Source organism: Sorex fumeus, unplaced genomic scaffold (assembly GCF_029834395.1).
Source record: "Sorex fumeus unplaced genomic scaffold, SorFum_2.1 ptg000037l, whole genome shotgun sequence".
NCBI lineage: Eukaryota > Metazoa > Chordata > Mammalia > Eulipotyphla > Soricidae > Sorex > Sorex fumeus.
This window is the reverse complement of record NW_026606094.1, coordinates 69,620,565-69,647,553: the sequence shown is the minus strand read 5'-3', so window position 1 is coordinate 69,647,553 and position 26,989 is coordinate 69,620,565. Positions and strand designations below refer to the sequence as shown.

Here is a 26,989-nt window from a genome sequence, read left to right as displayed (position 1 = left end):
CTTACTCCCTCCACTAGAGTCTGTTTCCCACCACAATGTCCTCAGTTTCCCTCCCTTCACACCTCTAATACCACCACCCCCAGCCTGTCCCCCCCTCTCTCCTCCTCCTCCTCCTCCTCTCTCTCTCTCTCTCTCTCTCTCTGCCCCCCTCCCTCTTTCTGCCTCCATCCCTTTCCTTTGGGGCATTGTGGTGTGCAATATTGACACTGAGAGGTTATCAAGAATATCCCTTTACCTAATTTTAACCCTCAGATGTTGTCCAACATGATCATTCCCAGCTACCATTGTCCTCCTGGTCCCTTCTCTATCTTACCTGCCCTCCCTCACCCACACACACTTGTGGTTGATTCCAACCACTGTCCAGTCCTCCTAGCCGCCCAGCCTTGCTTTTTGCTTCATGGAACCAGCTTGCTGGCCAGCCCCATTGCTGACCCCCAGGAGCCTTGCTCCCACTGTTCTTTCTCACCATGCATGCTAGCAGCCAGGTTTTCCTCCGGTGGAAACATTGAAGTCTTGGGGCTCCCCTCAAGGGCCACTCTCACCTCACATTCCTTCCACCCCCGACAGCAGGGCCCACGCAGCAGTGGTGATGGGAGGTGGAGCGTGAAACCCAGCCCAGAAAGATGAGCAGTGGCCAGCTCTTACACGTGTCCAAGCAAGGTCACACTCACCTTCCTGTAGAAACTCAAGCACTGGGAACATCCTTTTTAAATGCATAATGTGCTTTTGTTGTTGGGTTGTTTTTTGGTTTTGTTTGGGGGGGCACACCCAGCGGTGCTCTAGGCTTACTCCTGGCTCTGTGCTCAGCAATCACTCCTGGTGGGTTCTGGGCACCATGGGTGTCGTTGGGGCTCAATCCTCGGCTGGTCTCCTGCAAGACAAGTGCCTCACCTGCTGTGCAATCACTCTGACCCCCTAAATGAATAATATGCAAGGAGTGCTGTTTTGAAATGTTGGGCAGCAAGATGGGTACTGGCCCTTGGGCGGAGCATCTGCAACCTCCGTGCTCCTCCACCTGTGACCTCCTCTGCCAGCTCTTGGTGTCCCAGAATTTGCTTTCTATGCCACAAATTTACTTGAGCTCAGACTTTGGAACCAGAAACCCAGTGCAGTCTGCCTGTGCCCCCTCCCCCAGATGACCCACATGTCTCTCTTTCCTCCTAAACTGCAGCTCTCCCCTTTGATGACTGGGGTGACAGACTGAAGGAGGTATCCCACCTCAGTGGGAAAGGCAGCACTCAGTCCCTCTGAGTCCCGAGATACACGCATGCAACAAAATGTGCTTGTTCTCTGGCAGTTCCCATTTTTATCGTAAAAAGGAATCCACAGGACTGAGAGAGAGTATGGCAAGTAAGTTCTCACCTTGCACAAGCTGACCTGGGTTTGATCCCTGGCACTACATTGGTTCCCACGAGCACTGGTAGGAGTGACCCCTGAGTCCAGAAATCCAGGAAGTTGAAAATAGGCATTGAGGCACTTACCTTGCATGCAACCAGCCCCTGTTCGATATCAGGCACCGCAGAGGGTCCCTGGGGTCTCCTCAAAAGTGATCCCTGAGCACTGTGCTGCTGGGGGTGAGCCCAACCCTGGGGGGATGAAAAGACAGTATGGGGGGTATGGACTTCAGAAACCTACACGTGTTCTGCCTATAAAATTGGGGCTTCATGTCACTGCAACTTGGGACAGGAGACAGTATTGAGAGCACAGGCCGGGAGCATTTGCCTTGCATGCAGTTGACCTACCTTCAGATCCCCAGCACCATATATGGTCCCCTGAGCACCATCAGGAGTTACTGCTGAATCCCTGAGCACCACCAGGTGTGGCTCATACCCCCCAATTAATATCATTTAATGTAATATGTGCATATATGTAAGAATGGTAGTACTTATATTTTTTGAGCACCTAACTCTGTACAGGTTCTCCTCTACCAGGAATTCTAACTCCGTTCTAATCCTCAAAGGGCAAGAAGAAATCCTGCCCATTTCGCAGAAGAGAAAGTGGAGGCCAGGTAGCTTGATACTTGGCCGGCCTGCCTAGCCCGGAGAATGCCGTGTGTTTTGACATCTTCTTTGTTATGGGGCAGAATTGAGTCTCATCAGCAGATCCTGCTGGGGCTCCATCCAGCAGACCATTAGTGCCATGGGTCTGTGGGCTCCGATGCCCAGAAACAGAGCTTCCTTTTACACTCAGAGGGCTCCTCCTGGGGTGATAAACTGCCCCCAGCTGCCACACCAGGGGCTGCCAGGCGCATGGTTTCCGGGCACCAGTGCCCACTTCATCAGTCACCTTTTGATCCAGTGGGGTTTTGAAGTTTTATCTTCTGCTGGGCTTCATTAAGCCCTCAGTGGGCCGCACCCCCACCCTGCCGCACCCCAACCCTCAGTTGTAAATGCTGCAGGGTTCTTGGTATTCATTTTAACAAATTAGCCCAATTAGATGGGTAAATTAGTCATTCTAACTTTCAAGTCCTGTTGGAGGAGCTTTGCAAAACAGCACTTTATAGTTTTCTAACAAGCAATTTAAAGGACACCAGCATGTGGCATTTGTTTAAGAGGAAAATGTCCCGAACAATGCCCTACTTAGAAACAGATTGGAGCTCTGCTCACGGGCAGTCTCTCCCGCACTTCCAAACCAGGGTTCTGGCTCTTGGCAGTCACAGCCAGGAACTGCGGGGCGCCTCGAAAACCCGGGGATGCCTGAGGTGTGCTGGTGCCTCTGGCAGAGGCTCTTCCAGGCCCGCTGCTCTAGATGTTGACGGTGAAGATCGTCAACTGAAAGAGGTCGAGAGGTGTCTTCACCGTCCCAGCCCTGGGAGAGAGGTCTCCCCGCCTTCTGATTTGGGGGCACTGGCAACGGAGCCCAGGGCCTCATCCGTGCAAAGCCACATCCCTAGTCCTAAAAGTAATGCCTACCCCCCACCCCAAAAGACTTGCACGTGACCAACCCAGACTCAATTCCCAGCATCCCACACGGTCCTCTGAGCATCACCAGGGGTGATACCTGAGCAGAGCCAGGAGTAAGCCTTGAGCACTGCTGGCAATGGCCAAAACTCCAATAACAACTACAATAATAATAATAATGTCCCTTAGATGCTGCTTGACAGTGTGAAAGCTCCCGGGTGGGTGTGAAAGGGAGGTTGCTGGGGGCTGGAGTGATAGCACAGTGGGTAGGGCATTTGCCTTGCACAGGGCTGGCCTGGGTTTGATTCCCTGCATCCCATATGGTCCCCCAAGCACCGACAGGAATAATTCCTGAGTGAGGAGCCAGGAGTAACCCCTGTGCATTGCCAAGTATGACCCAAAAAGCATTAAAAAAAAGGACATTGCCCCACCCACAGCCCATAATCTTGAGATTTAGCTGGGGGTGAGAGGGGGGGTCACTAACATGCTGGAACCTCAGAGGCTCACAGGCCACCTGAAGTTCCTTCCTTCTTTCCCTGATTCTTTTTACCGTTAACCTCCGAGGCTGGCGTCCCTGTGCCCGCCTCATCTGGCTCTTCAAACAATCTTATTAATGCCTATTAAAATGAAACCCAATAAAAGTGCCAATATTGGGTGTTGAAATAATTGATGGAGCCCAGTGAGGCCCAGGGAGCGCCCAGACCGGCTCCTGATGCAATTTAGCCTCACACCTGGGGGATGAATTTCACAACTGTAATTGCTACCATATAATTCTTCGTAATGTTGTGCTATAATTCCTATTTATTCCACCGGGCTTGTAAATGCATTAGGACTTGTCAACATATTATTTTACACTGTTTATGATCAGTAGAATTATGTCCTTCAGGATTGTATTGTGCTCAAGCTCAAAATAAATGGCTTTGGGCCTCATTAAAAACAAAAACCCTGAGAGCAAAAAGGGGCTGTTGGTTGCAGTGTCTTCGCCGTCCTGAGCGAGGCTGAAATCCGGGATCAATTTTGAAATCATCCTCTTAAACGTGGGGGCAGACAGAGAAACCCCACCCCCAGTTCCCCCACCCCCCGCCATCCGAGCTGTGTGGAGTAGGAAACCCTCCTGGAGGATGGGGGGTACAGCCGGACGCTGGGTGTAGGGCCTGGAGATAGGTGCGGGGCAGGATTGCTCTTCTTCATGCCCAGCCTACTTTCTGGGGCTGTTTCCTCTGGATATTTCTGTCCCGCTGCACCCCCGGAACCACCTCCATTTAGGTCTGGTCTTCCCGGCTTTCCCCAGAAGAGAAAGATCTGAAATGAATACCCAGTTGGTATAAATGTGACCCCACTCCCTTAGATTTGTGCATTCATTCCCAGCTTAGCATAAAAGCACGGGGACAAGAGTCCGTGCCTTGGAACATGAGGCATTGGAACGCCTGGTGCGTGCGTGCGTGCGTGCGTGCGTGCGTGCAGGGGTCGAGAATCTCTGTACCCGGTTACCTTCCTTTTGGCCCCAGAGCCTTCCCAGCACTCTCAGCGGTCACGGATAGCCTTGCTACAGCACCAGCTTCCAGTAGTTCTTAACTTTGTAGGCACAAGAGGTTGGGAAACCCTCGTCTTATCGCAGGCCGGGCCGGCAGCAACCCTGGCCGTTCTGCCCTGGGCCCTACCCAGGTACCTCCACGGTGCCCCTGGGCCTGGCCTCGCCCTCCCCCTTGCCGACCCTCAGTGCTGTGCTCTGGCCCCGCAGGCAGCGAGTACGATGAGGAGGAGGTGGACTACGAGGAGTCAGACAGCGATGAGTCGTGGACCACGGAGAGCGCCATCAGCTCGGAAGCCATCCTCAGCTCCATGTGCATGAATGGCGGGGAGGAGAAGCCCTTCGCCTGCCCAGTGCCTGGATGCAAGAAGAGATACAAGGTAATGGGGCTCTGGGCCCCTAGCCAGGGTGCATGGCTGGTGTGAGGGCCTCACAGACACACACACCAGGACATGGGCTGCCTCTGGCCGCCTGTGACCCAGGTTCCTGGGGAGGTGTGGAGGGTGGGGGTCCTCTTTACTGACCTGTGTGGGCTGCGGATAAAAAGGGCCATATCTTTGGGCCTCCTCAAATCCATGTCACATCCGGGGTATGTCAGAGAAGCAAATTTTTAGCATAAATTTTTAGCTGCCAATCACGTCCCAGGGGCTGCCCGCCAGGTGGACACTTTGTAAGTCTGACACACAACAGTGGGCCACAGAGCAAAATGGGGGTCATCATTCAGCTGCTGAAGTTTGCCCTGAGCCCCTCGGGCCTGAGCAATTGATGGGGGAGGGACAGGGCGTTGTCATTCGCTCACCAAGCCCAGGGTGACCCACTACATCCCCTTCACAGGAGGCCTAGGCCTAGGCCCAGGGCTGGGGTCCAGGGGCTGGGGGGGTATTGGGCAGCAGGGGGTCAGTAGGGGAGGGGGGAGCATACGTTTCTATGAAGAAAACCCAAACAGGACAAGGTGTGGATCACGCACAACATTCAAGTGTGGTCCAGAGGGCACTTTCGAAAAGCCATCAGTCTGCAGCTAAAGGGCTTCAGTACCCACAGCGGAGTTCCGGAGCCATAGCCGAGCAGGGACGGGACGTGGCCTTGCACACAGCCCACCTGAGCTCAATCCTTGTACCCCAGAGAGCCCCCAGAGCCCCCCAGGAGCCAGCTCTGAGCCCAGAGCCCGGAGTAAGCCCTGAGCACTGCTGGGTGTGGCCCCCCAAAAGCGAAAATATAGAGTTGAAATAAAAAATCCTCAGGTGAGAGAGAAAAGGTCAACACATCCGGTCGCATTTGGTGATACGCTGATTTACCCCTAGCTCAGCAGGTGGACTGTTTTAAAGGCTTGGGACCTGTGTGGAGAGCATCAGCGCTTCTCACAGCTGCTCCTCCAGGCTCTGAACACCATCAGCCGTGGTGCAGGCCTTTTTGTATACCTGCTGCAGACAGGAAGCTACAGAGCAGGTGGCTGGCCAGGTAAGCGGCCCGAGACCTCGCCGAGACTTGCCAGTGGTGTTCCCCCAAGTGGGCCGGGAGTAGCCTCAGGTGCAGCGGCGGCCAGGGAGGGGGACAAGCTCTGTTCCCGACTTCCATAGGACACAGAGATTTTATTCTGACCAGGGGGCAGTAGGCTAAGTAAGCTGGGGCCACCTCAAGGATTTGCCTCAGAAACCCTACTGGCTTTTGCCCCTCAGGGCCTCTGTGTGCTACAAAGCAAGTTTTGCAGGGTTGTTTTATAGGGAGAGCGCCCTGAGGCTGCTGGGTGCCTCTCGCCTGCTCTCCCGCCCTGGGCAAGACCCTAGCCCTGGCCAGGGTCCTCTCAGTGACAGAGCTGGAGACCGAGGCCCTTTCCTCAGACCGCAAAGTGTGGTCTCTCCTGCTCCCACCCCTATTGCTTCTCCCTTTATTTCTGTTTTCCTGCCACTCTTACTTTGACCCATGGGTTTTCCTTTTTCCTGGGCTTCCAGCATTTGCTTCACGCAACTGAGTCACAGGTGGTAGTTTTCGCTTGTCCCCTTTTGTCTCCTAAGGCCCAGGGAAAACTGTCCCTTCAATACCACAGGGGCCCTGCGTGGCAGGAGGTAGCCTCAGTTTCCACCAGCGAAGCTTGACTTGTCTTCGCCTGAGCCAGAACGCTGTCATGAAACAAGGGACACGAGCACACATAGTCACTTCTCCTAAGTGGTTTGTGGGGCCCGAGGTCATGGCTCTGTGACGTCCCCTGCTGCCTGGGGGTGAGAAGCAAGGTGACTGGCCGGGGGATAGAGCATTACTAGCAACAAGCCTGCAGGTGGGAAGGTGGACGGGTTCATGTCCTCAGAGCAGCCGCCTAGTCTGCATGGTCTTAAGGCCACTTTAACCTGCCTCTCTCCAACCTCCCTCCTCTCCATCTCTTCCTCTCCTCTCTCCTCCCCTCAGCTTGCCACTTCAGCTTGTCTCTCTCCCTCTCCTCTCCAATCTCTCCCGTCTACTCTCTCCTCTCCCCGTCCACCCCCCCCCCCAAGGGTCCCCTTGGAGCCCTGGTGGGTGCAGGACTGATACAACCTTTCTGGCTATCAGCTTGGTTCTAAGTTAATTGGAACTTTTAAAAAATAACTCTGAAAAATAACTCACATTCTTCAGTTCCCTCTTACTCCTAGTGCTGTATCCTAAGCATGTCATCAGAGATGCATGCAGTATTCCCTGGATGTACCTCACGCGGAACTTAGCGGAGACTAGGAAAATTCTGAGTTTCCAACAGTAGGGGGCGCTGGAAGAGGCATCTGCCATTAGCGTTCTACTTTCAGAATAGACTTGATGGAGTGACCCAGTCCCAAGGAAATGACTATGCTCAAATAGCACCTGTCATGCATTCCATCAGTTACTCAATGCCCTGGGAGCCTGTTTTCTTGCCATTTAATTGGCATAAGCAGTAGCAGTTCGTTAAAATTCTTCAGAGTGAGTCTAGGCATGCAGTCTCACACACGAATTATGCTTGTAAACTAGTAAAAACCATGCATCGAAATCCAGAGAGCAGGTCAAAGAGATAGTACAGCCAGTAAGGTGCTAGCCTGGCACACAGCTGACCCTGGTTCGATCCCTGGCGTCAATAATATGGTCCCCCAAGTCTCTTTTCCCAGTGTTTTTAGATATTCATTGGCCATCTGGAGAATATTTATATGTTAACTGCTTATTAACACACTTCAGAGCAGAAAAAAAGGTTGAAAGGAAGCAAAGTGCCAAGAAGAAGGAGGGAACTGTGCCTGTCTAGTTAGCCAGTCTTACTATTTTATGGAATATTGGTGGTCAGAATTTTCACTTTCAGAAAGTTCAGCCTAATTTGAAATGTCCTTGCTGGTGCAGTGGATAGTCTGCACAGCCCATGAGGACCACGCCTGGAGTCCCCAGCTTCTTGGTAAACAGCTGCCAGCCAGGAGGTACCCGCTGCAGTGCCCACCCGCACCAAAGCTGCCCCCGCCTGCCAGATGTGATATGAGTCTGTCTAACGGGTGATGTTTGTCTTATTCGCAGAATGTGAATGGCATCAAGTACCACGCTAAGAATGGTCACAGAACACAGATTCGTGTCCGCAAACCATTCAAATGTCGGTGTGGGAAGAGTTACAAGACAGCTCAGGGCCTGCGGCACCACACAATCAATTTCCATCCCCCGGTGTCGGCTGAGATTATCAGGAAGATGCAGCAATAACATGCTGGTCATAACTGTGCCAAGAAATCCTCACCAGCAGTTGCTGATTTTGAAAACAGCCACCTTTTTTCAGGGGAAGCATTCAGCAACCCTTTAAAGAATTAAATGCATGCTTTAAATTTTTTCTGTAATTTTGGAATGATGTCTCTTTGTAGAGTTAATGATTTTGTACATTTGCACATGTAATCATCATATCCATTTTCATTACTTTGATATAAGGTGCTAAACAAACAACAAACAAAAAAGGCTCTAGGTTCTTCAGCACATTTCCCCCAAAATAAAATAAAACTGAGGGCATGTTGCATATTGTTTAGTTGTACTGCATTGATATCAACTTGGGGTGGGGGAGGAGGGGCTCGCACTGAAGTTTTCTTTCTAAGATTGTAATGTGATTGAAGTATTCAACACATCAACTCACTCTGTTCAAAACCAAAATACCTTCATTATCAAACTGGTTACCATGCCTTACATAATGGAGTTAGTATTTGTGAGTAGAAAGACTTTAGGTAATGGAAATATAAATAAGAATGTTTAACATAATATGCTAAAAGTATTTTCATATTTAAATAACATACATAAAAGGTGTGCTTTCTGTGTTTTATATTATTATCTTGCAGCAAATCTTTTTGCCCTTTAAGAAAAACCTGAAAACCTTGCCATCTGACTTACCAATTATTTTAGTGTTAAAAGTGGCATTTTTGTACACAAAGTAGTCTATTCAGTTCGCTCGTTCATAAGTTCGTTGAGTGCCTGCTGGGTGCAAATTTTCTGCCTACTGATAATTACGGACCAAGATACCAGTTTGATGAAATACTTTTCCCTGAATCTGTTCGGAAACACTTTGAAATACTTAAGTGCAAATTTGTGTGTGTGAAATTCAGTTCCCTTCATCTTTAGGTGAAGTCTTAAAGCACTTTGTAGTTCTCTATTGCCAACAGATTTAATGTTTTGTGTGTTGCCAATTCTTGCAACCACTGCCCTAAAAACCTATGGGGTTGCAAATCAGAATTAAAATTCCAAGCACATTTTATTCGGGAACATTTTTGTTAAGACCCCTATTGCCTCTTCATGCTGTGTTTTTCAAGTTTTTTAAAGGCACTTTTCTCACCACATCGTAGATGTCTGTATTCCCGCTGGAATGTCTGTTTAGCTTTATAAAACATTTTGCTGAAATATGAAATTGAGCCTTATTGACAATTAAGTGCTTCTTGCAGTCGGTGGTCAAAGAGTGACTAATAGATGACCCGAGAGTAACCGCGTCTGGACCATTCCTGAAGTTTTCTCACCGATACCATCATGCCTTGAGTGTTCTTTTCTCCCAAGTGCTATTCCTTAAACATGAGTTTACCAATTGCCGAATTATGCAATAAAAATTGCTTTGAGATGACTAACTGCCCACAAAACTGGTGAAGGCAAATGTGAACTGCTTATAAAATCGCTTTCTTTCCATGTTCCCATTTTACAAACATCCTACAGCTGGGAAGCACGTGTCCCCTCCTCAGTTTTTCAGACATTTTGAAAGGAAGACAATTCTGTTAGCCAAATGGGTAGCTTCTATATCTTAAGTTGTGAATCCCTCATAATGAGAGATTATCAAGTATTTATTAAAGACACTGCCCTAAAAAAATGTCCTCAGACCTGGGAAGAATCGTCTTGGTCCTGAATATGTATTTAAAAGGGAGATCCAGACACGAGAAGTAACTAGTTGGTGCATAAGAAGGCCCTACTTGGCTATTTCATACCTACCTACAACTGACCAAAACTTTTTTAAAAGGCCAGCAATTATTATTTAGCTTTGCTCCTTCTAGTGCAAGAAACTGCAGGCTGGATCAGTAGTTCAACAGCTAAACAAACAGTCATGAAATAGTCATGTGCATGTTAAATTTCTTTAAACTATAAAACAAATTCCAATTTCTATTTACTTATTCATTGTGACAGTATTAATAACTAAACAGGTAAGGATGGGAATATTTTGTTATACCGTGTATAGTGAATGTATTGTACTGTGTCTGTGAAAACTGTGCTTTAAATTATATTTTCATATGTTCTGTTGGGGACAGAGCACGTTAAGTTTGAAAGCGACAGAGGTTTGTTTTAGAACTGAAGACAAATTAATGAATCAAAATTCCTGTCAAGAAAAGCTGCTTACACATGTAAATGAAATCACATTTAAAATAAACTGCCTCTGACCCAAAGTAAATTTGGCTCTTTATTTTTATCAGCGTTCATTATGAAGACCAGAATCATGTATACACAGAAATGACTTTCTCCACATTTTACTGTTTATTCTCTAGGTTCTTCTGCCCACCCAAGAATTCAGTCAATGCATGTAAATTTTATTCCTCAATGTTTTACTTAGATTGTATGACTTACATGTCAATAACAAACTATAAATATAGGTTCAAAAAACTACTTACAAATGTGAAGAAGATAACCCAACAGGCCAAGAACATACTTTGCGTGATGGAGGCATCTTATCCCTCCCCATCCCAACAAGTGGAAATGACCCCCAAGTCAGGAGTATTGCCCTTAGAAACACTAGTGGCCCAAGCAATCTCATTTCACTGGTTAGGTAGTACTATAAAGTTTGAAGGATACTTACATTAGTGTGGTCTATAATTAGTAATGTATATAATCTATCTGGGGCTGGAGCAATAGCACAGGGGGTAGGGCATTTGCCTTGCACGTGGCCAACTGGCAAACCCGGGTTCGATTCCTCCATCCCTCTCAGAGAGCCCGGCAAGCTATCGAGAGTATCCCACCCGCACGGCAGAGCCTGGCATGCTCCTCATGGCGCATTCGATATGCCAAAACCAGTAACAAGTCTCACAACGGAGACAATACTGGTGCCTGCTTGAGCAAATCAATGAACAACGGGAGGACAGTGCTACTTACTATAATCTATCTGGAAATTAAAACATGGAAGTCTTTCTTTTTGGTTTGGGGGCCACTCTCAGCTGTGCTCAAGGATCACTCTTGGTGGTGCTTGGGGTATTATATGCAGCACGAGGGATAGAAAACAGGGTCAGCCATGAGCAAGAGCACCTTAACCCCAGTCTCTAATACAAGGAGTCATAAATTTTACAGCCTCCAGGTCTGGCAGACCCAACATATGGTATTAGAGAGAATGCCTAATACCTATATAGAAAGGCAATTCCTATATACCACCCCTAAATGCTACTAGCATGAGAATAATTAGCTTAACATCTTGGACAGCTGGTTTGCTTTGGACAAGGTTAAATATTTAGAGACTACAAAGGCAGTTCCCCAAAAATCAGTACGTAACAATTCTTAACAATTTATAGTTTAAAAGGAAAAGAAATTCAATTCAGAAATAATGATAAAGCCTCGGGTCTCCCCCAAAAAGATATTCCAAATGCTATACTTAATGAAAAACAGATAATCATGAAATTACATACCTCCAAAACTACGTTCTCTTTAATGTTAATATAGCAGAGACAAGGCACACACATTACTTTGGGCTTATACATTACTTGTTTAATCTGTTTTAAAAATGTTTTAGTCATGCTCTCATCGGGAAAATGTGATGTGAATACTGTTTTTGTGTGTGATTTTATGCCCAAAACCATTTCGATCATTTAGTGTAACAATAGTACTAACTTATCTTTTTTTTTTAATCTTCTCATTTAGCTAATAAATACCACTTCAAGATGCCTTAAAAAATAATCATTCATCACTGTATGACTGAAACCCATTTATGAACAGCTTTGTAATGGTCTATCGTATGAATATCCAATTAAAAAATTTTTTTTAAAAAGTAATGTGGAGTTCATGCCCAGCTCAATCAGCTTAATCAATGGCTGAATAAATAGCAGTACTCCTACATTAAAAAAAAAATAATCATTCATATTATTCTGGATTTTTAGTCATAGAATTTGCAAAATAAAATAAGCCTTCTACTCATAAAACAAACATTTCAGATACAGAGAGGATACCTGCAACACTGCAAGCATATAAATCTCTTTTTCCTGTGCAGTTCCATTTCCAAGGTTGAAGGATCATTGCCTGGTCTAAATAATGAAAGTTTCTGTATTCAAAGAATTACTTTGCAAGTCTGTTAGGATAAATTCCTTTTATTACATAATATGTAGTAGTCATGCTCAATCAACAAGGTCAACAGAAACTTGTAAATATTCTGCTAATAACATATTCCATTTTCAGCATGGTATAACATCAAAATAATTCATTTCCTTTAGTCATATAATCTTGCAAACTAGAGAATAAATTAAGATACACACAGAACTTCTTTTCTTAAAGCAGTTAAGACTAACGGAGGTTAAATTATATTTATTGATAAGCCAATAATAAGCCAAAGATTTTCCCTGACCCTAGTAACACCAAACTCAAAGTAACTCTTGGTCAGAAAAGTGCAAGAGAGGGTACAGGAAAGCGACACCCCTGGCATCCCTAGTAGTCTATTTAAGGTGTTTTCATTAACTGCTAAACTTTTAGCTCACAATAATGAGACTAGTCAAAATTTAAAACGTTCTGATCAAAATGGGTCTGCACGTGCCTTTCAAATCCCTGCTGGTCATAGTCGGGAGGGAACTGTTCACTGCACATCGGGCACACCTTCCAGTGGCTCTCAACGTGTTCTTCAAACTTGCTCTGATCATAGTTGGGAGGGAACATCAATTCACAGAGGGGACACTTCTTGTGAACATCAAAGCTTGAAGAACAGGAAAACGAAAACATCACATTCTGTCCAATAAATTTTAAAGAGCACTAATTTTCAGGATAGGACAAGGTTACAATTACCTTGAACTGATCTTCAAGATAAACAACGTACCGTGAAAATTTTCATTTACTACAGAATCTATTTATAAATGCTTGCTATTGAAATTGTGTAAGACATTTATAAAGAGTCTAAAGAGTCTGAATTTAATTTTGCATTTAGACTGACAAGACCTTTTCATTAAAACACTCAAAATAGAATCACTACATGAATTGAGGCGTCAAGACAAACAGTATTCAATTGTTAACCAACAGAAAGCGCTTCTGTGACACTACAAAGATAAACATAAATGTTTAGTGTCCAGAATGTGTTCATTTGCACTCAAGGACTGTGTGAGGGTATCAGAATCACCTAGAGAGTATGTTAAAACATGTGTTACTGGGTCTCACCACACCAAGAATTCAGAAGGTCTGAGGGAGGAATCTGATAATTTGCATTTCCAACAAGGTTTTAGAACGATAGAATACCACTGATCTGTAGCACCCAAATTCTATAATAAAGTAAAAATTACCTGGAATCAAAGCAAAAGCCTGTTCCATGACCACGAAAATGCTGACTTGAAGTGTCAGGAGCAATGGGCACGTTCTCATCTTCCTATGTAAATAAAGAATTTTGTAACTTCTGAGAAAAGTAAAACAAAAGAAATCAAAGTGTCTTAACTCAGATACACATAAAGGAACTAAGGTAATAAACTAACAAAGATTACTTCTTACATGAAAACACGAATTCAAAGGTTATCGGCACCCTACATACCATAGCATCATTATTCACAATAGCCAAAACCTGGAATCAACCTCAGCAAAAATATTACGTAGTTTTTCAATTTTGTTTTTCTAAGTTAAACATCAAGAAATATTCAACATTTGTCAGACAGCATAAGAACAACTAGTTCAAAATCATTCACTATTTCAGTGTTAGTGCAATATTCCTTTCAGTAACATTTAAACTGCATTTAGGACTGTTGCTGAGATCCAAAGGTGTGCCTAAAAAAATCTATGTGAAACATGAATTGAAGGTGAGGTGACTCAACCAGCCTAATGCCAAGGTTTAAGAAGTCATCCAGAGGTCAGCAGCCACTCATATGCCATTAGTAACTGTTTAAGAATGAAATTAAAACATGACCTTATCTTTCAAATTATATTATTATTTCCTATACTATATGGTTAAGATACGACTGAATTCTTTTTAAAAAATAAAACTCAGACATAAAGGGTACCTCAAGTGAGAAACTGACAATCTCTAGCTGAGTCTATTTGGCACGGCTTCACATAATCAAACTTTGGGGTTCGGTCTGGCTGTACCCTTCCCTCCCAGTTCAGTGATGTGAGTTGAAACCAGCCAGGTAAGGTTTCCTGCATCCTAAAATAGTAACAGCTGATACCAGATAGGGCTGCTTTGAAGACCCAACACGTTACTACACCTAAAGAACTAAGCATCAGCCAGCAAATAGCTAAAGAAATATTTGTTGCCCTGACCATCATAATAATTACAATGTTATAGTTATTGCTCTTGCAGCAATAGAAGACTTTAGACCTGATACTTGACCACTGTTTCTGATGAGAGGGAGAAATGGAAGGTAGATGACTGAAGCAGGCTGAAAGAGTCAGAAGCTTCAAGCCTGACTCAAAGACACTGGGTCCCTATGACTGTTAATCATGCTCAGGGCAAAGAACCAGAGAAAAATAATAGGTCAACTCAAATCTGCCTTCTGTTATAAAATTATACTAAGTACTTCCTTTCCCTATGATTTTTGCTGTTGTAATGACAAGAATTCTTTTTTTAAAGACAAGGTCTGAATGTACATAAAAATTAGTTTGTCTAATGTGAAAAATCTCTGGTTGCAAAGTAACAATTACCCAAGTTGTGCCCATTAAGAGCCCTTCCATCTCATTATCAAATCTAAGCATGTCAGCAAATGAGCACAAGACTCTAACACTGCTTCTCTTGGGTTTGCAGGAGGGCAAAGCACACAGATCAGAAAGAACATTCTGCTAATTAAACTGAAGCAGAAGACTATGAAGGAGAATGGTTTGCCACATGTAACATCCGTGCCAAGAACGATCGGATTAAATATGCAAAATGTGAAGTAAAGGTGTGAAAAAGCAGTAAGATGATCCTCCAGACCTTAAATAGGTTACAAAAGTTCTGACGGTTTTCCTAATTATTCCCAGTAATAGACATAGAAGGCCAAAAGGCAGGAGGGAGAAATACATTTTTCTCCATTATGAGAGTTGAGCACTAGGGCTAAAATCATGCCTGTCTGAACACTGATCAGTTTCTGCAAAGGTTAATAGCAATTAAATGCAGCAAACTAGATTAAATGAGAAATAGGTCATGATACTGCTATACTTGCAAAGAGCAAGATAAAGCATTTCCTTTCAATTCATCTTCATACACAGGAAACCTAAAAGAGAGCTACTCTGAGGGAAAGAACCTATTAAGAAAAGCGAAATCTCTTAAATTAATGATATGCTACACAAACTATGTAATTCAGTAATCAACAGTATTGCATTGCTGGAAAAAAAAACTACTAACAGATGTCTGAAATATTATGGGAAAAAATGTGACATATACACTTTTCTCTTTATTCCAGCTAAATAATGTACCTTAAAAGTTAAAGTGGGATATAAATACTAACATTAAAATGTGCATACTTCAGAATACTGTCACATTTTATTTCTTCAGGACCAGTACACCTACAATTTAAATATAGTAAGCTAATTTAATAGGTGATGGCCAATTTTTATCTGTCAAAAGAGGCAGTATACTGGTAAGGCACTTGCCTTCACCACACACAGTCCTCTGAGCCCTGCCAAGTGTGATCCCTGAGCAGAGACCCAGGAGTAGGCCATAGTACAGCCAAATGCTATATCAGCCCTCTTCTCAAGCACATATACATATCACTTTTTTCCCCAAAATCAAGAGATCGTGTTTATCACTACATCCTATCTTTTCAGCACATAATTCTCTACATAAGGCAAAAAATTTAAAAAAAAAAAAAACACAGGCTCAAAAATAGAAAAAACGATTTACTTTACTATCTTCAGGGTCTTCTAAACCATCAGGTCGACTAAGGTTCCGAGCAGGCTGACTGCAGACAACATTGTCTTCCAGTCCCCAGGAGGGGACTCTCACAGGAGGTCTCTGGATTTCATCTGGGTAAAAAGCACCATCTGCTCCATCTGCAATAAACATTTTCAAGTAGGGTGACACCTGCTACCTGAGCAGCTCTTTCTATAGTAGGAATGGACAAGACACAAAGAACCATTTTAAGGTAAGTGGCTTTTTAAATAAAAACTGTATGAAGCAAACATGATCATTAATGATACTTATTTCCCAATAAAGCCAGGTGGTATTGAATATTAAAACTGCTTTTTATAATGTTTCTTTTAGAGTTGATTGTACCAGTAATTTTCTAATCCAGGGAGGAGTTCTTTTAAAAAGGCAATACTTTAGTGACCTCTTATTTCCAGTGCTGCATAAGGATTCCCATACTGCAGAACAGGCTGTGTAGTCGGGACGGCAGGAAAATGACCATTCTGCTCTGAGCATGCGCTGAGAAACTGTGAGATCCTCTGTGGACTCTGGGAATTCTGACCTTCCATCTTCCTTTCTGCTGGATTTTCTAGACTTCGTCTAATAAGTTCCTAAATTAACAAAAATATAGCAAGAAAAAATAATCACATTATTTTGTAACAAAGGCAGCAATTAAATATTTAGTTAAATAAAACAATATAATTATTGGGGCCGAAGGGATAGTACAGCAGGCAGGGCACTTGCCCTGTTGGAGGTCAACTCGAGTTTCATCCCAGGGAATCCATACGGTCCTCAGGCCTGACTAACTCCTACCCAGTGCTAGGAGTAAGCCCTGAGCACTGCTGGGTAAGGTCCCCAAACCAATACACACATAAACATATATATGACACATATTTATATATACATATACACAGTAATTTCCCTGTTATGTTTATACAGTTGATACAATTGGTAAAACTAGTAAGATTTAAGTTCTTGAAATTCCCTTTACACATATAACAAAATCAGAGACCGGGATGAGGCCAATATATTTCCAAGTTTTATGTGTCAAGAAAGTGTCTTTTTTATTTTTTAGCATCACACCCAGTGTTGTTCAGGACTTGCTCTCAGCTCTGTGCTCAGGCATCACTACTTGCAGTGCTCAGGGAACCATACAGAACGCTGAGGATCAAAACTCATGTCAGCCATGAACAAAGCCACAGTCTGCCTTCTGTGTTTCACTCTGACCCCATGAAAGTGCCCTTTTTGAGCTACCTGAATAAACTTCCTACAAATAATCTACTAATAAAAGTCAAAAGACTGAAAAAATGTAATCCAGTTCATTTCCCAACACAATTTTTAAATATTTTTAATTAACAACACAATTTCATTAATTTAATGTAAATTAAAAAACTAGAAAAAAAAGTATTACCTTGATAGCAAATACACAGGAAAGCCACAGACCTCATCTCATAAAAATCACTGCAAAAATCCTTAACTTTAACAAATAAGTCAACAATATTTAAAAATGTAAAAAAAAGAAATCATCATGACTACGTGGGTTTTAACACAAAAAATAAATTTGGCTTAAATCCCAAATGTAATTCTCCATGTTCACAACTACCAAAAAAAAAAAAATACAAACATTTAAATATACAGCAGAAATGTTTTATTTAATAGTCTCGTGTGGTTTTTAAAAACTCAAACTGGAAAAGGAGTTTCTTTAATCTGATGAAATATCTACAAAAACTTACAAAGAACCTTAATGATAAAAATCTTGAGTGATTCTGCCTAAGATCAATAATTAGGCAATATGCAAAAATTAACTTTAAACAGCTAAACTTAAAACCATTAATGTAATTAAAGAAAAAGATATCTTTCTAGCATTGATCTAGGCAAATAAAAAAAATTTAAGATGGGATCCAAATAACACGAATCACTAAGAAAAATATTGATAAAATGGATCACTTCAAAATTATTCACAGTAACAAAACACCAAAAGTAATCCTAATATGCACTAAAAATAAAAGGATTAATGTATTTTCCCTAGTATAACAGGTAAGTCCTGTGAAGTTACACTGATATGAAGTGACAGTACAGTAACAGCCGATGGGCTGGTTTCTGGTATAGGGGAGTGATGGTTAAGTACAAATATCCACAAGAAAACTCTACAAAAATGTAAGCAGTCTATATTTTGCATGTAACGGCAGAAGAGAACTATATATATTTGCCGAAATTTATTACATTACACTTAAAATGGACAAATTTTATTACATGATAGTACCTCAATAGAGCTGTTTTTGAAAAAGCCCATCAGCGATCAGAGAGAGTACAGCAAGTAAGGTACCTTGTCTTGCACACCAGTGTCCCCAGCCCCCATGTGCCCCCCCCCCCCCCCCAGCCAAGAGGGATCTTTGAGCACAGAGCCAAGATAAGCCCAGAGCCCAGTTGGATGAAAGACAACAGAAATACTATGAAAATATTAAGAACATACAGGCAAATTTTTTCACCTGAATTAAAATTCAATCAGTTTTGTTGCTATCCCTAAGAAGTAGAGACAAGATTCTGTTGGTAAACTTTTACTTATATAAATGACCTTAAAGTGGAACGGCTTTAGAACAAAATAAGTCATTATTGTCACTGTCACTGTCCTCCCGTTGTTCATCGATGTGCTTGAGCGGGCCCAGTAACGTCTCCATGTTACTGTGTTTGGCATGTCAAATACATCACGGGTAGCTTGCCAGGCTCTGCCGTGCGGGCGAGATACTCTCGGGAGCTTGCCGGGCTCTCCAAGAGGGGCAAAGGAATCGAACTCAGGTCGGCCAAGTTGGCCTCATGCAAGGCAAATGCCCTACCACTGTGCTATGGCTCCAGCCCAAGTCATTATTATTGAGAGCAAAACTGGTACACATAACAAGGTAAGTCTTTTTAGCTCTGAGAAGAATTTACAGAAGACATTTAAAAATTACAGTTAGTACAGAATTACATGTTGGAGTTAAGTGAATGGTGAGCAAAGAGTGCAAGTACAAAAAGGAATGCTGCTACAAAGATAAGCTAAAGGTCAGATGTGCCACCCGCACACATGCAGTGTGTCACACCGTTTCACAACATTGCCCAAAGAACTCTTGAACAAATACGACATGACAAAACAGTACTCAGTAGTATCACTTTAGAGGTGTGATATCTGGCCTAACTGAAACGAGAATCAAATAAGCAGGGGGCACGAGATGACAAGATGAACTGAAACCAAACTGGACTAAATTTATCCAAAAGATCCTGTGCTAATAGTCCTAAAGAACTTATTTTCTCCAAGTGTCAGAGGACTATGGATTTTCCTACATCTCCTATCATGATACAAAACCCCAGTTACACTAATATAGTGAACCAGAATGAAACATTTCTATATTTATGCAAACATATTTAAAGTACAGTTAAGAACTTCTGTAAATAAATTCACCAAATTTTACTAAACTAGTATTTTATCTATCATCAAAGATGCAATAATTTATATACACATATATTTCAAAAATACTTTTTCATTCTCAGATGGAAAGCAGAACATCTAGAAATATGAAATGATTTAGAAAAATCCCTAGCAAGGTACCTGATGTCAAAGAACATTTGTGACAATTTTCAAATTTTTAATTCTTTTTTTTCTGGAAGTAAATAAGTATTCCTGATAATCTTTTAAAATTTACTATTTTGCATTTGCTTTATTACTTTATTCTATTTTTTCAAATTTTGAGCACTGGGTAGAAATTTCTAACAGAATAGAACACCTGAAGTTGTATGGATATGAACTGACAATTCCATATAGTAATTATGGAATGACATGGAAAAAAATCAACTTTAAGCTATTAGATTTCTTTAAAAATTCAAGTTAGTAGGGTTCTTAATCCCAAGATAGGAAAATTTCTTCATACTAATAAAAACCTACACATAAAATAGAAAATGTTCCTTTACATAAAGCTGTATTACCAGGGAATAAGGAAAAAAGTTAAAGACACTGTTCAATGGTGCCTTTCTAGAGAGATCTTCCAAATGTGTGTTAGACCATTTATTTTTCTTTCTTTCTCTATCAAGTGACACTGAATAAAGAAATAATTGTTCTTAAAAATAACTACTCTTGGGGCTAGAGCAATAGCACAGTGGGTAGGGCGTTTGCCTTGCATGCAGCCAACCCAGGTTCGATTCCCAGCATCCCATATGGTCCCCCGAGCACCGCCAGGAGTGATTCCTGAGTGCAAAGCCAGGAGTAACCCCTGAGCATCGCCGGGTGTGAACCAAAAAGCCAGTCAAAAATAATAATCTTCTGGGCCATGGATGTGGCTCAGTGGTAGAATACATGCCTTGCATATGTGAGGCCTCATTTAGCAATGCAGAAAAAAAAAAGATGCACACACACACACACACACACACACACACACTCCTCTTTGCATGCTTCTTTTTAAATGTCTCTGAAAACTCCTTCTATGCCTTCAAACTATTATCCCCATAGGAAATAAATCACAATTATTAACTCTTAATTTGCACTTTTCCCCAAGCTCCAAGTCTGTCACAGGCTGGCCCCTGAGCACAATCAAAATGAACATCACAACAAAGATTCCTTAATACTTATGCTTTAAAGTTAAACTGCAAGTAGAATTAGCTGTGACAAAGTTAAATTTTTTACAACATCCTGATCTTTAGTTATAAATTATGCAAATGAACTGTTGCTATTAGTTAGAAAAATATCTTTCCCGTTATTAACTGACAACATTGCTGAATTTTCCTCTAACAGTCATACAAACATCATGTACCACTTGGTCTTACCTGTTGCATAAATACACTGGCAAAAATGCTTAAAGACTGTGCCATTTTGCAGTATTTCATTCTGGGTAACAGGTAAACATGCCTTGGTGATAAATTTTAAAATCATATCAAATAACCATACTTGCTCTTTTCTTCAATATCCAGAGCCTAAATTATTATATTCGTAGTTATGTATAGCTTTGGGGGCCACATTTAGTGGTATTCAGGGGCTAATTTCAGCTCAATACTCTGAAAATGCTCCTGGTCCTGTTGCAAAGACTCAAGAGTGCCAGGAATCAAACCCTAGGCTCACATGTGCAGGGAGCGCTCAGAGCCACCTCAGGTATTTTTAAAAAGAGAATAATGAAATGATCACTTTTCAGCTTAACACTCAGCATAATGAAAAGGTACCAATTTAAGAGCCATCAATGCAAGCTACAATGGCTACATGTCCATGTTTTCTGTTAAATGAATCATACAACATAAAAATATGTAGCGAGATACATTTTTTATTAAAAGATACAAGTATTACACAAAGTTTCCACACTAACACAGTACACTTCGGGGGCCAAAGAGACAGTAGGGCTGGTAAGGCACTTAACCTCACATTTTCTGACTCAAGGCCACTCCCCAGCTCCACATGAACTCACCAAGGCACTGCCAGGAGTAAGTCCTCAGCACCACCAAGAGTGGCCAAAGAGGGGAGGGTGGAAAATGCACATTTCACTAATAAAAATAACTAATAAAAATAAGGTAGCATATTTTCAAAGGTACCAAGTATGATGCCTCAAATTACATGAGTACTATACTTACTCTGTAATTTTCTTGTACTTCAGCTAGTTCTAACTTTATATTTTCAGCAATTTTCACTTGTTCTTTCCATTTCAGCTCCATTTTTGCAAGTTCATCAGCATATTTATTGCATTTTGTTTTTTCATCCTGAATCAAATAGATTGAATTACCAGAAGATTTTAAATTCATATACCAACTATGCATATATATATGCATACTGAGAGTTTACTATAATTTTGTTGTAACAGTGCAAAAATTAAAAATAAATGAGAACCAACAGAAGTTTGCATTTTTTATATGCAAAATGGGATAGTCTATATTTATATTAAAGAACAAAGTAGAACTACATATTGTCAAGAAAAAATGTCCAGCTACATGAACCCAAAGCAGTGAGTTGCAAAATGTGGTATAATAATCCCATTTGTTTTAAGTTATTTTTTTATACAAATACGGGCCAGAGATAGCATTGCAGAGAGCGTTTGCCTTGCATGCGGCTGACCCGGGTTTGATTCCTCCACCCCTCTCAGAGAGCCCGGCAAGCTACCAAGAGTATTCCACCCACACGGCAAAGCCTGGCAAGCTCCCTGTAGCATATCTGATATGCCAGAAACAGTAACAACAAGTCTCACAATGGAGACATTACTGGTGCCCACTTGAGCAAATCGATAAACAACAGGAGGACAGTGCAGGACAGTGCTATACAAATATATACACTGTCCAGTATAATATGTATATAAAAGTTTAAACCAAAATATTAATTCTTATTTCTAGAGAGCAGGATAAGAATATTTTTTAACCAGCTTCATTTCTCTATTTTTAAATGACAGGATTTTATTATTGCAAAGGGAGACAATAAACACCATACTATAATGCCACTATTTCTGGTCACTGATAAAAGTTCCTAAGATAAAACTTTGGAGATTTCTTGATCAGACACTCTCTAGGCCATATTTACTGCTCTATAACCTACAACACTAAAAACAAGATATAAATATAAACCAATTTCATTATAAACTAAAAAACTTCAACAATACTAAATGAACTGAAAAATACTTAACAAGCCTCACATCGAACACAAAAATAAACATGGAATGGTTAATAGACCTACATGTGAAACTGAAATAAACCTTCTAGAAAAGACAGGAGGAAATTTGTACTTTTTTGTTGGAGTAGACAAATGAGTTAAGCCATTAACCTTTGATAAATCTTTTACTTACAAAAGAACTAGCTCACCTGCAACAGTTGTTTACATCTATTGTACTTTTCTGTTTTGTCAGCAATTTCTTTGGTCATTTCACAAACTTGCCCCTTTGCTGCCATGTCAAAATCTGTCTCAGCTATAAGAATGAAAGAATGAAAAAGAGTATTACAAATTACTTTGCCCCTATATTGTATTTCTGATCAGAAAACCTGAGGGCCAGTATACTGTTAAATATAATAAATGAGAACGATCTATTTAAAAGCATCTACTTACAACTAAAGGTACAACCCAGTTGCAGGGTCTACGTTTCTCATGAGGTACCAAGTTTAGTATTGGACACCACAAAAAAGTATCTTAAAACAGCTATTAATAGCCTAAACAAATGGGCCAGAGCAATAGTACAGTGGGTAGGGCATTTGCCTTGAATGTGGCCAACCCGGGTTCGATCCCCGACATCCCATATGGTCCCCCAAGCACTGCCAGGAATGATACCTGAGTTCAGAGTCAGGAGTAGCCCCTGAGTATCACTGGGTGTGACCCAAAAAAGAAAAAAAAAGTCTAAATAAACAAAAGAGGGTAAAATACATACTGTGAGATTTTTAATTTGATTTTGCTTTTCTAAATTGTCAAGCAACATAAAAACTGTTCTCTGTATCTAACTAGACAGGGTAAGAAAGTCTTCTCTGAGGAAACATTGTAAACAATTTTTAGTCTTTCATTATTGTTCACTTATTTTATTAAATATTCAATACAATTTGATGGAAGATACACAAATGAGAAAAGCAATATCCTACTGTGAAACAGGTGAAATATTTTAACAACATATGAAAATTTTACAATACATTTTTAAAACATCTAAAACTTTAATCACCCCAAAACACTGAACACTCCTCAAGGCAGGTCTGTGGTGAGATTTTAAAGGTCAGGGATGAGCAGATCAGTAGCCGTACTCATGCCATGCATGTATGAAGCCTGGGTTTAATCTCTGGCACAAGAAACAAAAACCAACAACAAAAACCCGGAAGACTTTTACCTGCAGAAGGTGGCGGCTTTACATCTACAGCGGAAGAAGCAGTAGCCGGGTCTGTGTTTATTGAAGCATCATGCACTTTCTGCTGGTTCCCAGTTTTCTTTGTGAAGGCATTATTATTATTGGCCTATTTAAACAATAGTTAAATGAATCACTGAATAAAGTACATTCCACTTTGTCGTAATTATATGACAAATTTTTCTACTACAAAGCCACAATAATGTTCAAACCCAAACCCATACATGTGGGTCATATTTTAAGTACAGTCTTTTTTTCTCACTAAAAGTTCTTAAGATCTAAAAGATCCCTAACTGCAGAGCCAGTAGGAAACCCTGAGCAACATCTAATTATGGCCCAATAACCAAAAAATAAACAGCTTTTGAAAAAGAAAACAAACATTTTAATTCTGCCTATGGACTCTCAAATGAAATGCAAGTAGCAACATTTTTTGATACTCTCCCTAATCCAATAAAAATGAACAGGATGGAAGAAGCCACAGGTGACAAATGAAAAACCTGTGTAGACCATGGAAATGACCAATGGTGAATCTAATGGGAACAAGTATCACTCTCACCAGAAGGAATTCAGTAACATACACTGAGCTTTTAACATTAACATAAAAATTTATAGGAAAATGGACATGATTTGTTGCCCCTTGTGGCCTTCCTTGCTAACTTGAGAAAGATAAAGAAGAAAAGTGCCTGCCACAGAGGTGGGGGCGGGGGGGAACAGGAGGGATAAGGGAGATATTGGTGGAAAACGTAAACTGGTGAGGGATGGGTATTGGAACATTGTATGACTGAAACCAGATCATGAGAGCTTTGTAACTGTATCTCACAGTAATTCAAATTTTGAACTGAATTTCAAAATTTCAAAACTGAACTCAATTTTTCTTTTTTTTTTGCTTTTTGGGTCACACCCGGCGATGCACAGGGGTCACTTCTGGCTCTGCACTCAGGAATTATCCCTGGTGGTGTTCAGGGGACCATATGGGATGCTGGAAATCGAACCTGGGTCATCTGCGTGCAAGGCAAATGCCCTACCCGCTGTGCTATCACTCCAGCCCCTAATTCAAATTTTAAATTCAATTTTTAAAAATTAATTTAATGAATTTTTAAAAATAAATTATAAAGAATTTCAGATTCCAAAAATTAATTAGGTCAGTTAATTTGCAAACAAAAATACTGATAAATGAAATATACACAAATTCAGTGAAACTTACTGATTGGTCTGAAAGTTTATTAATTTGTTTCTGAAGCCTCTGACATTCCTTGAATTTTTCTTTATAATGATCTGCTGCCATCTGAAGACGAAGTTTCAGGTCTTCGACCTCTCTTCTCAGCTCATGTTCCAGTGTATCGTTCTTTTCCTAAAAGAGAGAAACAAATACTTCCTCTAATAAAAAGATAAATACCCCTTATAACAGATGTAGTAAAATGAAATTTTTTCTTTTCATTTCTTTCTTCCTAACTTCAAATTTTTGAGTTTTGGCTACAAAATTACTTGGAATTATTAGCTCACCTAATAAATCCTATCTTAGGACTAAAGTTCATTGAAAACACTAGAAAATAACCAAAGTCTGCTTTACTCTGCAAAAATCACAATACTATATTATGCTGCGAGAAAATAAGATACTGCAAACAAAGCAATATAAACCTGACATCAGCAAGTTTAATTACGACTAACAGAGGAGCTTTTACTATTAGTAATTTGCCCTTACCCAAAAAGGTACATAATACAAATGGAAATTTAAAGTTCTTATTAATAGAAGCCTGACTTATTTTTACAAAACTCAAGTCTCCTTTGTGAGCATATAGTGGCCTTTGATTAAGTACAAATGCACAAAGTAAACCTGTCATTTACCTGGTCCTTTTTCACAGCACTCAGTTTCAGTTCTGCTACCACATCGGCTAATTGTTTTTTCACTTTCTCATTTTCCAAGCGAGCAGTGTGTAGATCAGCCATTGTTTTATCTCGCACATTGACAGCATCACTAAGTTCTTTAGCCAGAAAAATCACTTCCTGCCGAGTTGCCTGAACCTGCTCCTCTGCTTTACGAAGCTGCTCCTTTAAAAGAAAGGTATCCTCCTGACAAGATAGAAATGTATTCACAATTAAGATGTTCAAGTAAAGAAAAAAGCAGAAACTATCTGTACTCATATATTTCAACAGAAAAAAATTTTAAGTATTGATTTTCCTGTTCATAACTTAAAGTATTTAAGAAATTAATATGTGACTGTTTTAGATTTCCGATACATACAACCTTATGCTGTGGGTATTACTATTATAACTTTACACATTTTTTTTTTTTTTTGCTTTTTGGGTCACACCCGGCGATGCTCAAGGGTTACTCCCAGCTCTGCGCTCAGGAATTACCCCTGGCGGTGCGCGGGGAACCATATCGGATGCTGGGAATCGAACCCGGGTCGGCCGCGTGCAAGGCAAATGCCCTACCCACTGTGCGGTCTCTCCAACCCCCAATCTTCAATTCTTAAAAAAGGAAAAAAAAGTTAATAAGGGAAAAAGTATAAAGTTGTTACAGGAGATTGAAAACAGAACAATAGTCAAATTAATACTTCACTACCAATACAGAAAAAAAATTAAAGACTATAATATAATAATGTACCTGGGATGATTTTAATATGAACTAAAACAATATACAAAAATGAATATTGTAGTATCAACCTTACATTTAAGAAACAGCTTTTATTTTTATTTATTTGGTTTTTGACCCATACCTGGCAATGCTCAGGGCTTACTCCTAGCTCTGTACTCAGGAACCACTCATTCCTGGCGGCTGTCAGGGATATGGGATGATGGGGACTGAACCAGTCAGTCGCATGCAAATATCTCCAGCCCCTCAACCTTAAATTTCTTAAGTGTGTTCTCTGTATCACGGTTTTGTAGAATCTACTTTTTGATAGGGGAGATGTGCTAAAGCACTGAGAGTGAAATGTAATATGCCCGCAAATGACTTTTCAAGGGGCACAGGGCAAAAAAGACATGTTAAAGGGGCAAGCGAATGGAGGCTGGAAAGATAGCACAGCGGGTAGGGCGTTTGCCTTGCATGCAGCCGACCCGGGTTTGATTCCCAGCATCCCATATGGCCCCCTGAGCACCGCCAGGAGTAATTCTTGAGTGCTGAGCTATGAGTAACCCCTGTGCATCACCAGGTGTGGCCCAAAAAGCAAATAAATAAATAAAGGGGCAAGGGAAGATGAAGATGGAAGACATTTAAAAATACACAGGTATTTCTTCTTCTGCTCTTCCAATTTTTCTATTCTACAGGCTTGAACTTTTTCAC

General features: G+C 41.3%; 2 protein-coding genes across 3 annotated transcripts in view; one reads left to right on the top strand and one right to left on the bottom strand.

The window, feature by feature from the left end:
• The window catches only part of JAZF1 (JAZF zinc finger 1), a 368,843-nt gene extending 358,460 nt beyond the window's left edge, over positions 1–10,383 (top strand). The window contains exons 4-6 of one of the 2 annotated variants that reach the window (XM_056118615.1): positions 4,642–4,811; positions 5,733–5,889; positions 7,924–8,093. In XM_056118615.1, coding sequence (XP_055974590.1) covers positions 4,642–4,811; positions 5,733–5,889; positions 7,924–7,952 — 356 coding nt within the window. In that variant the 3' untranslated portion in view covers positions 7,953–8,093. Of the gene's footprint in view, positions 1–4,641; positions 4,812–5,732; positions 5,890–7,923 lie in introns of both variants that reach the window. The other variant, XM_056118616.1, reaches the window with a different exon arrangement.
• Positions 10,384–12,176: 1,793 nt separating this feature from the next.
• Positions 12,177–26,989, bottom strand: part of TAX1BP1 (Tax1 binding protein 1) — a 47,133-nt gene continuing 32,320 nt past the window's right edge. The window contains exons 9-17 of the mRNA XM_056118613.1: positions 25,549–25,773; positions 24,908–25,054; positions 23,689–23,812; positions 22,688–22,791; positions 21,476–21,601; positions 16,317–16,503; positions 15,890–16,038; positions 13,368–13,450; positions 12,177–12,790 (exon numbers count right to left, since the gene is read on the bottom strand). Of these exons, the coding sequence (XP_055974588.1) occupies positions 12,589–12,790; positions 13,368–13,450; positions 15,890–16,038; positions 16,317–16,503; positions 21,476–21,601; positions 22,688–22,791; positions 23,689–23,812; positions 24,908–25,054; positions 25,549–25,773 (1,347 nt within the window). The 3' untranslated portion in view covers positions 12,177–12,588. The remainder of the gene's footprint in view (positions 12,791–13,367; positions 13,451–15,889; positions 16,039–16,316; positions 16,504–21,475; positions 21,602–22,687; positions 22,792–23,688; positions 23,813–24,907; positions 25,055–25,548; positions 25,774–26,989) is intronic.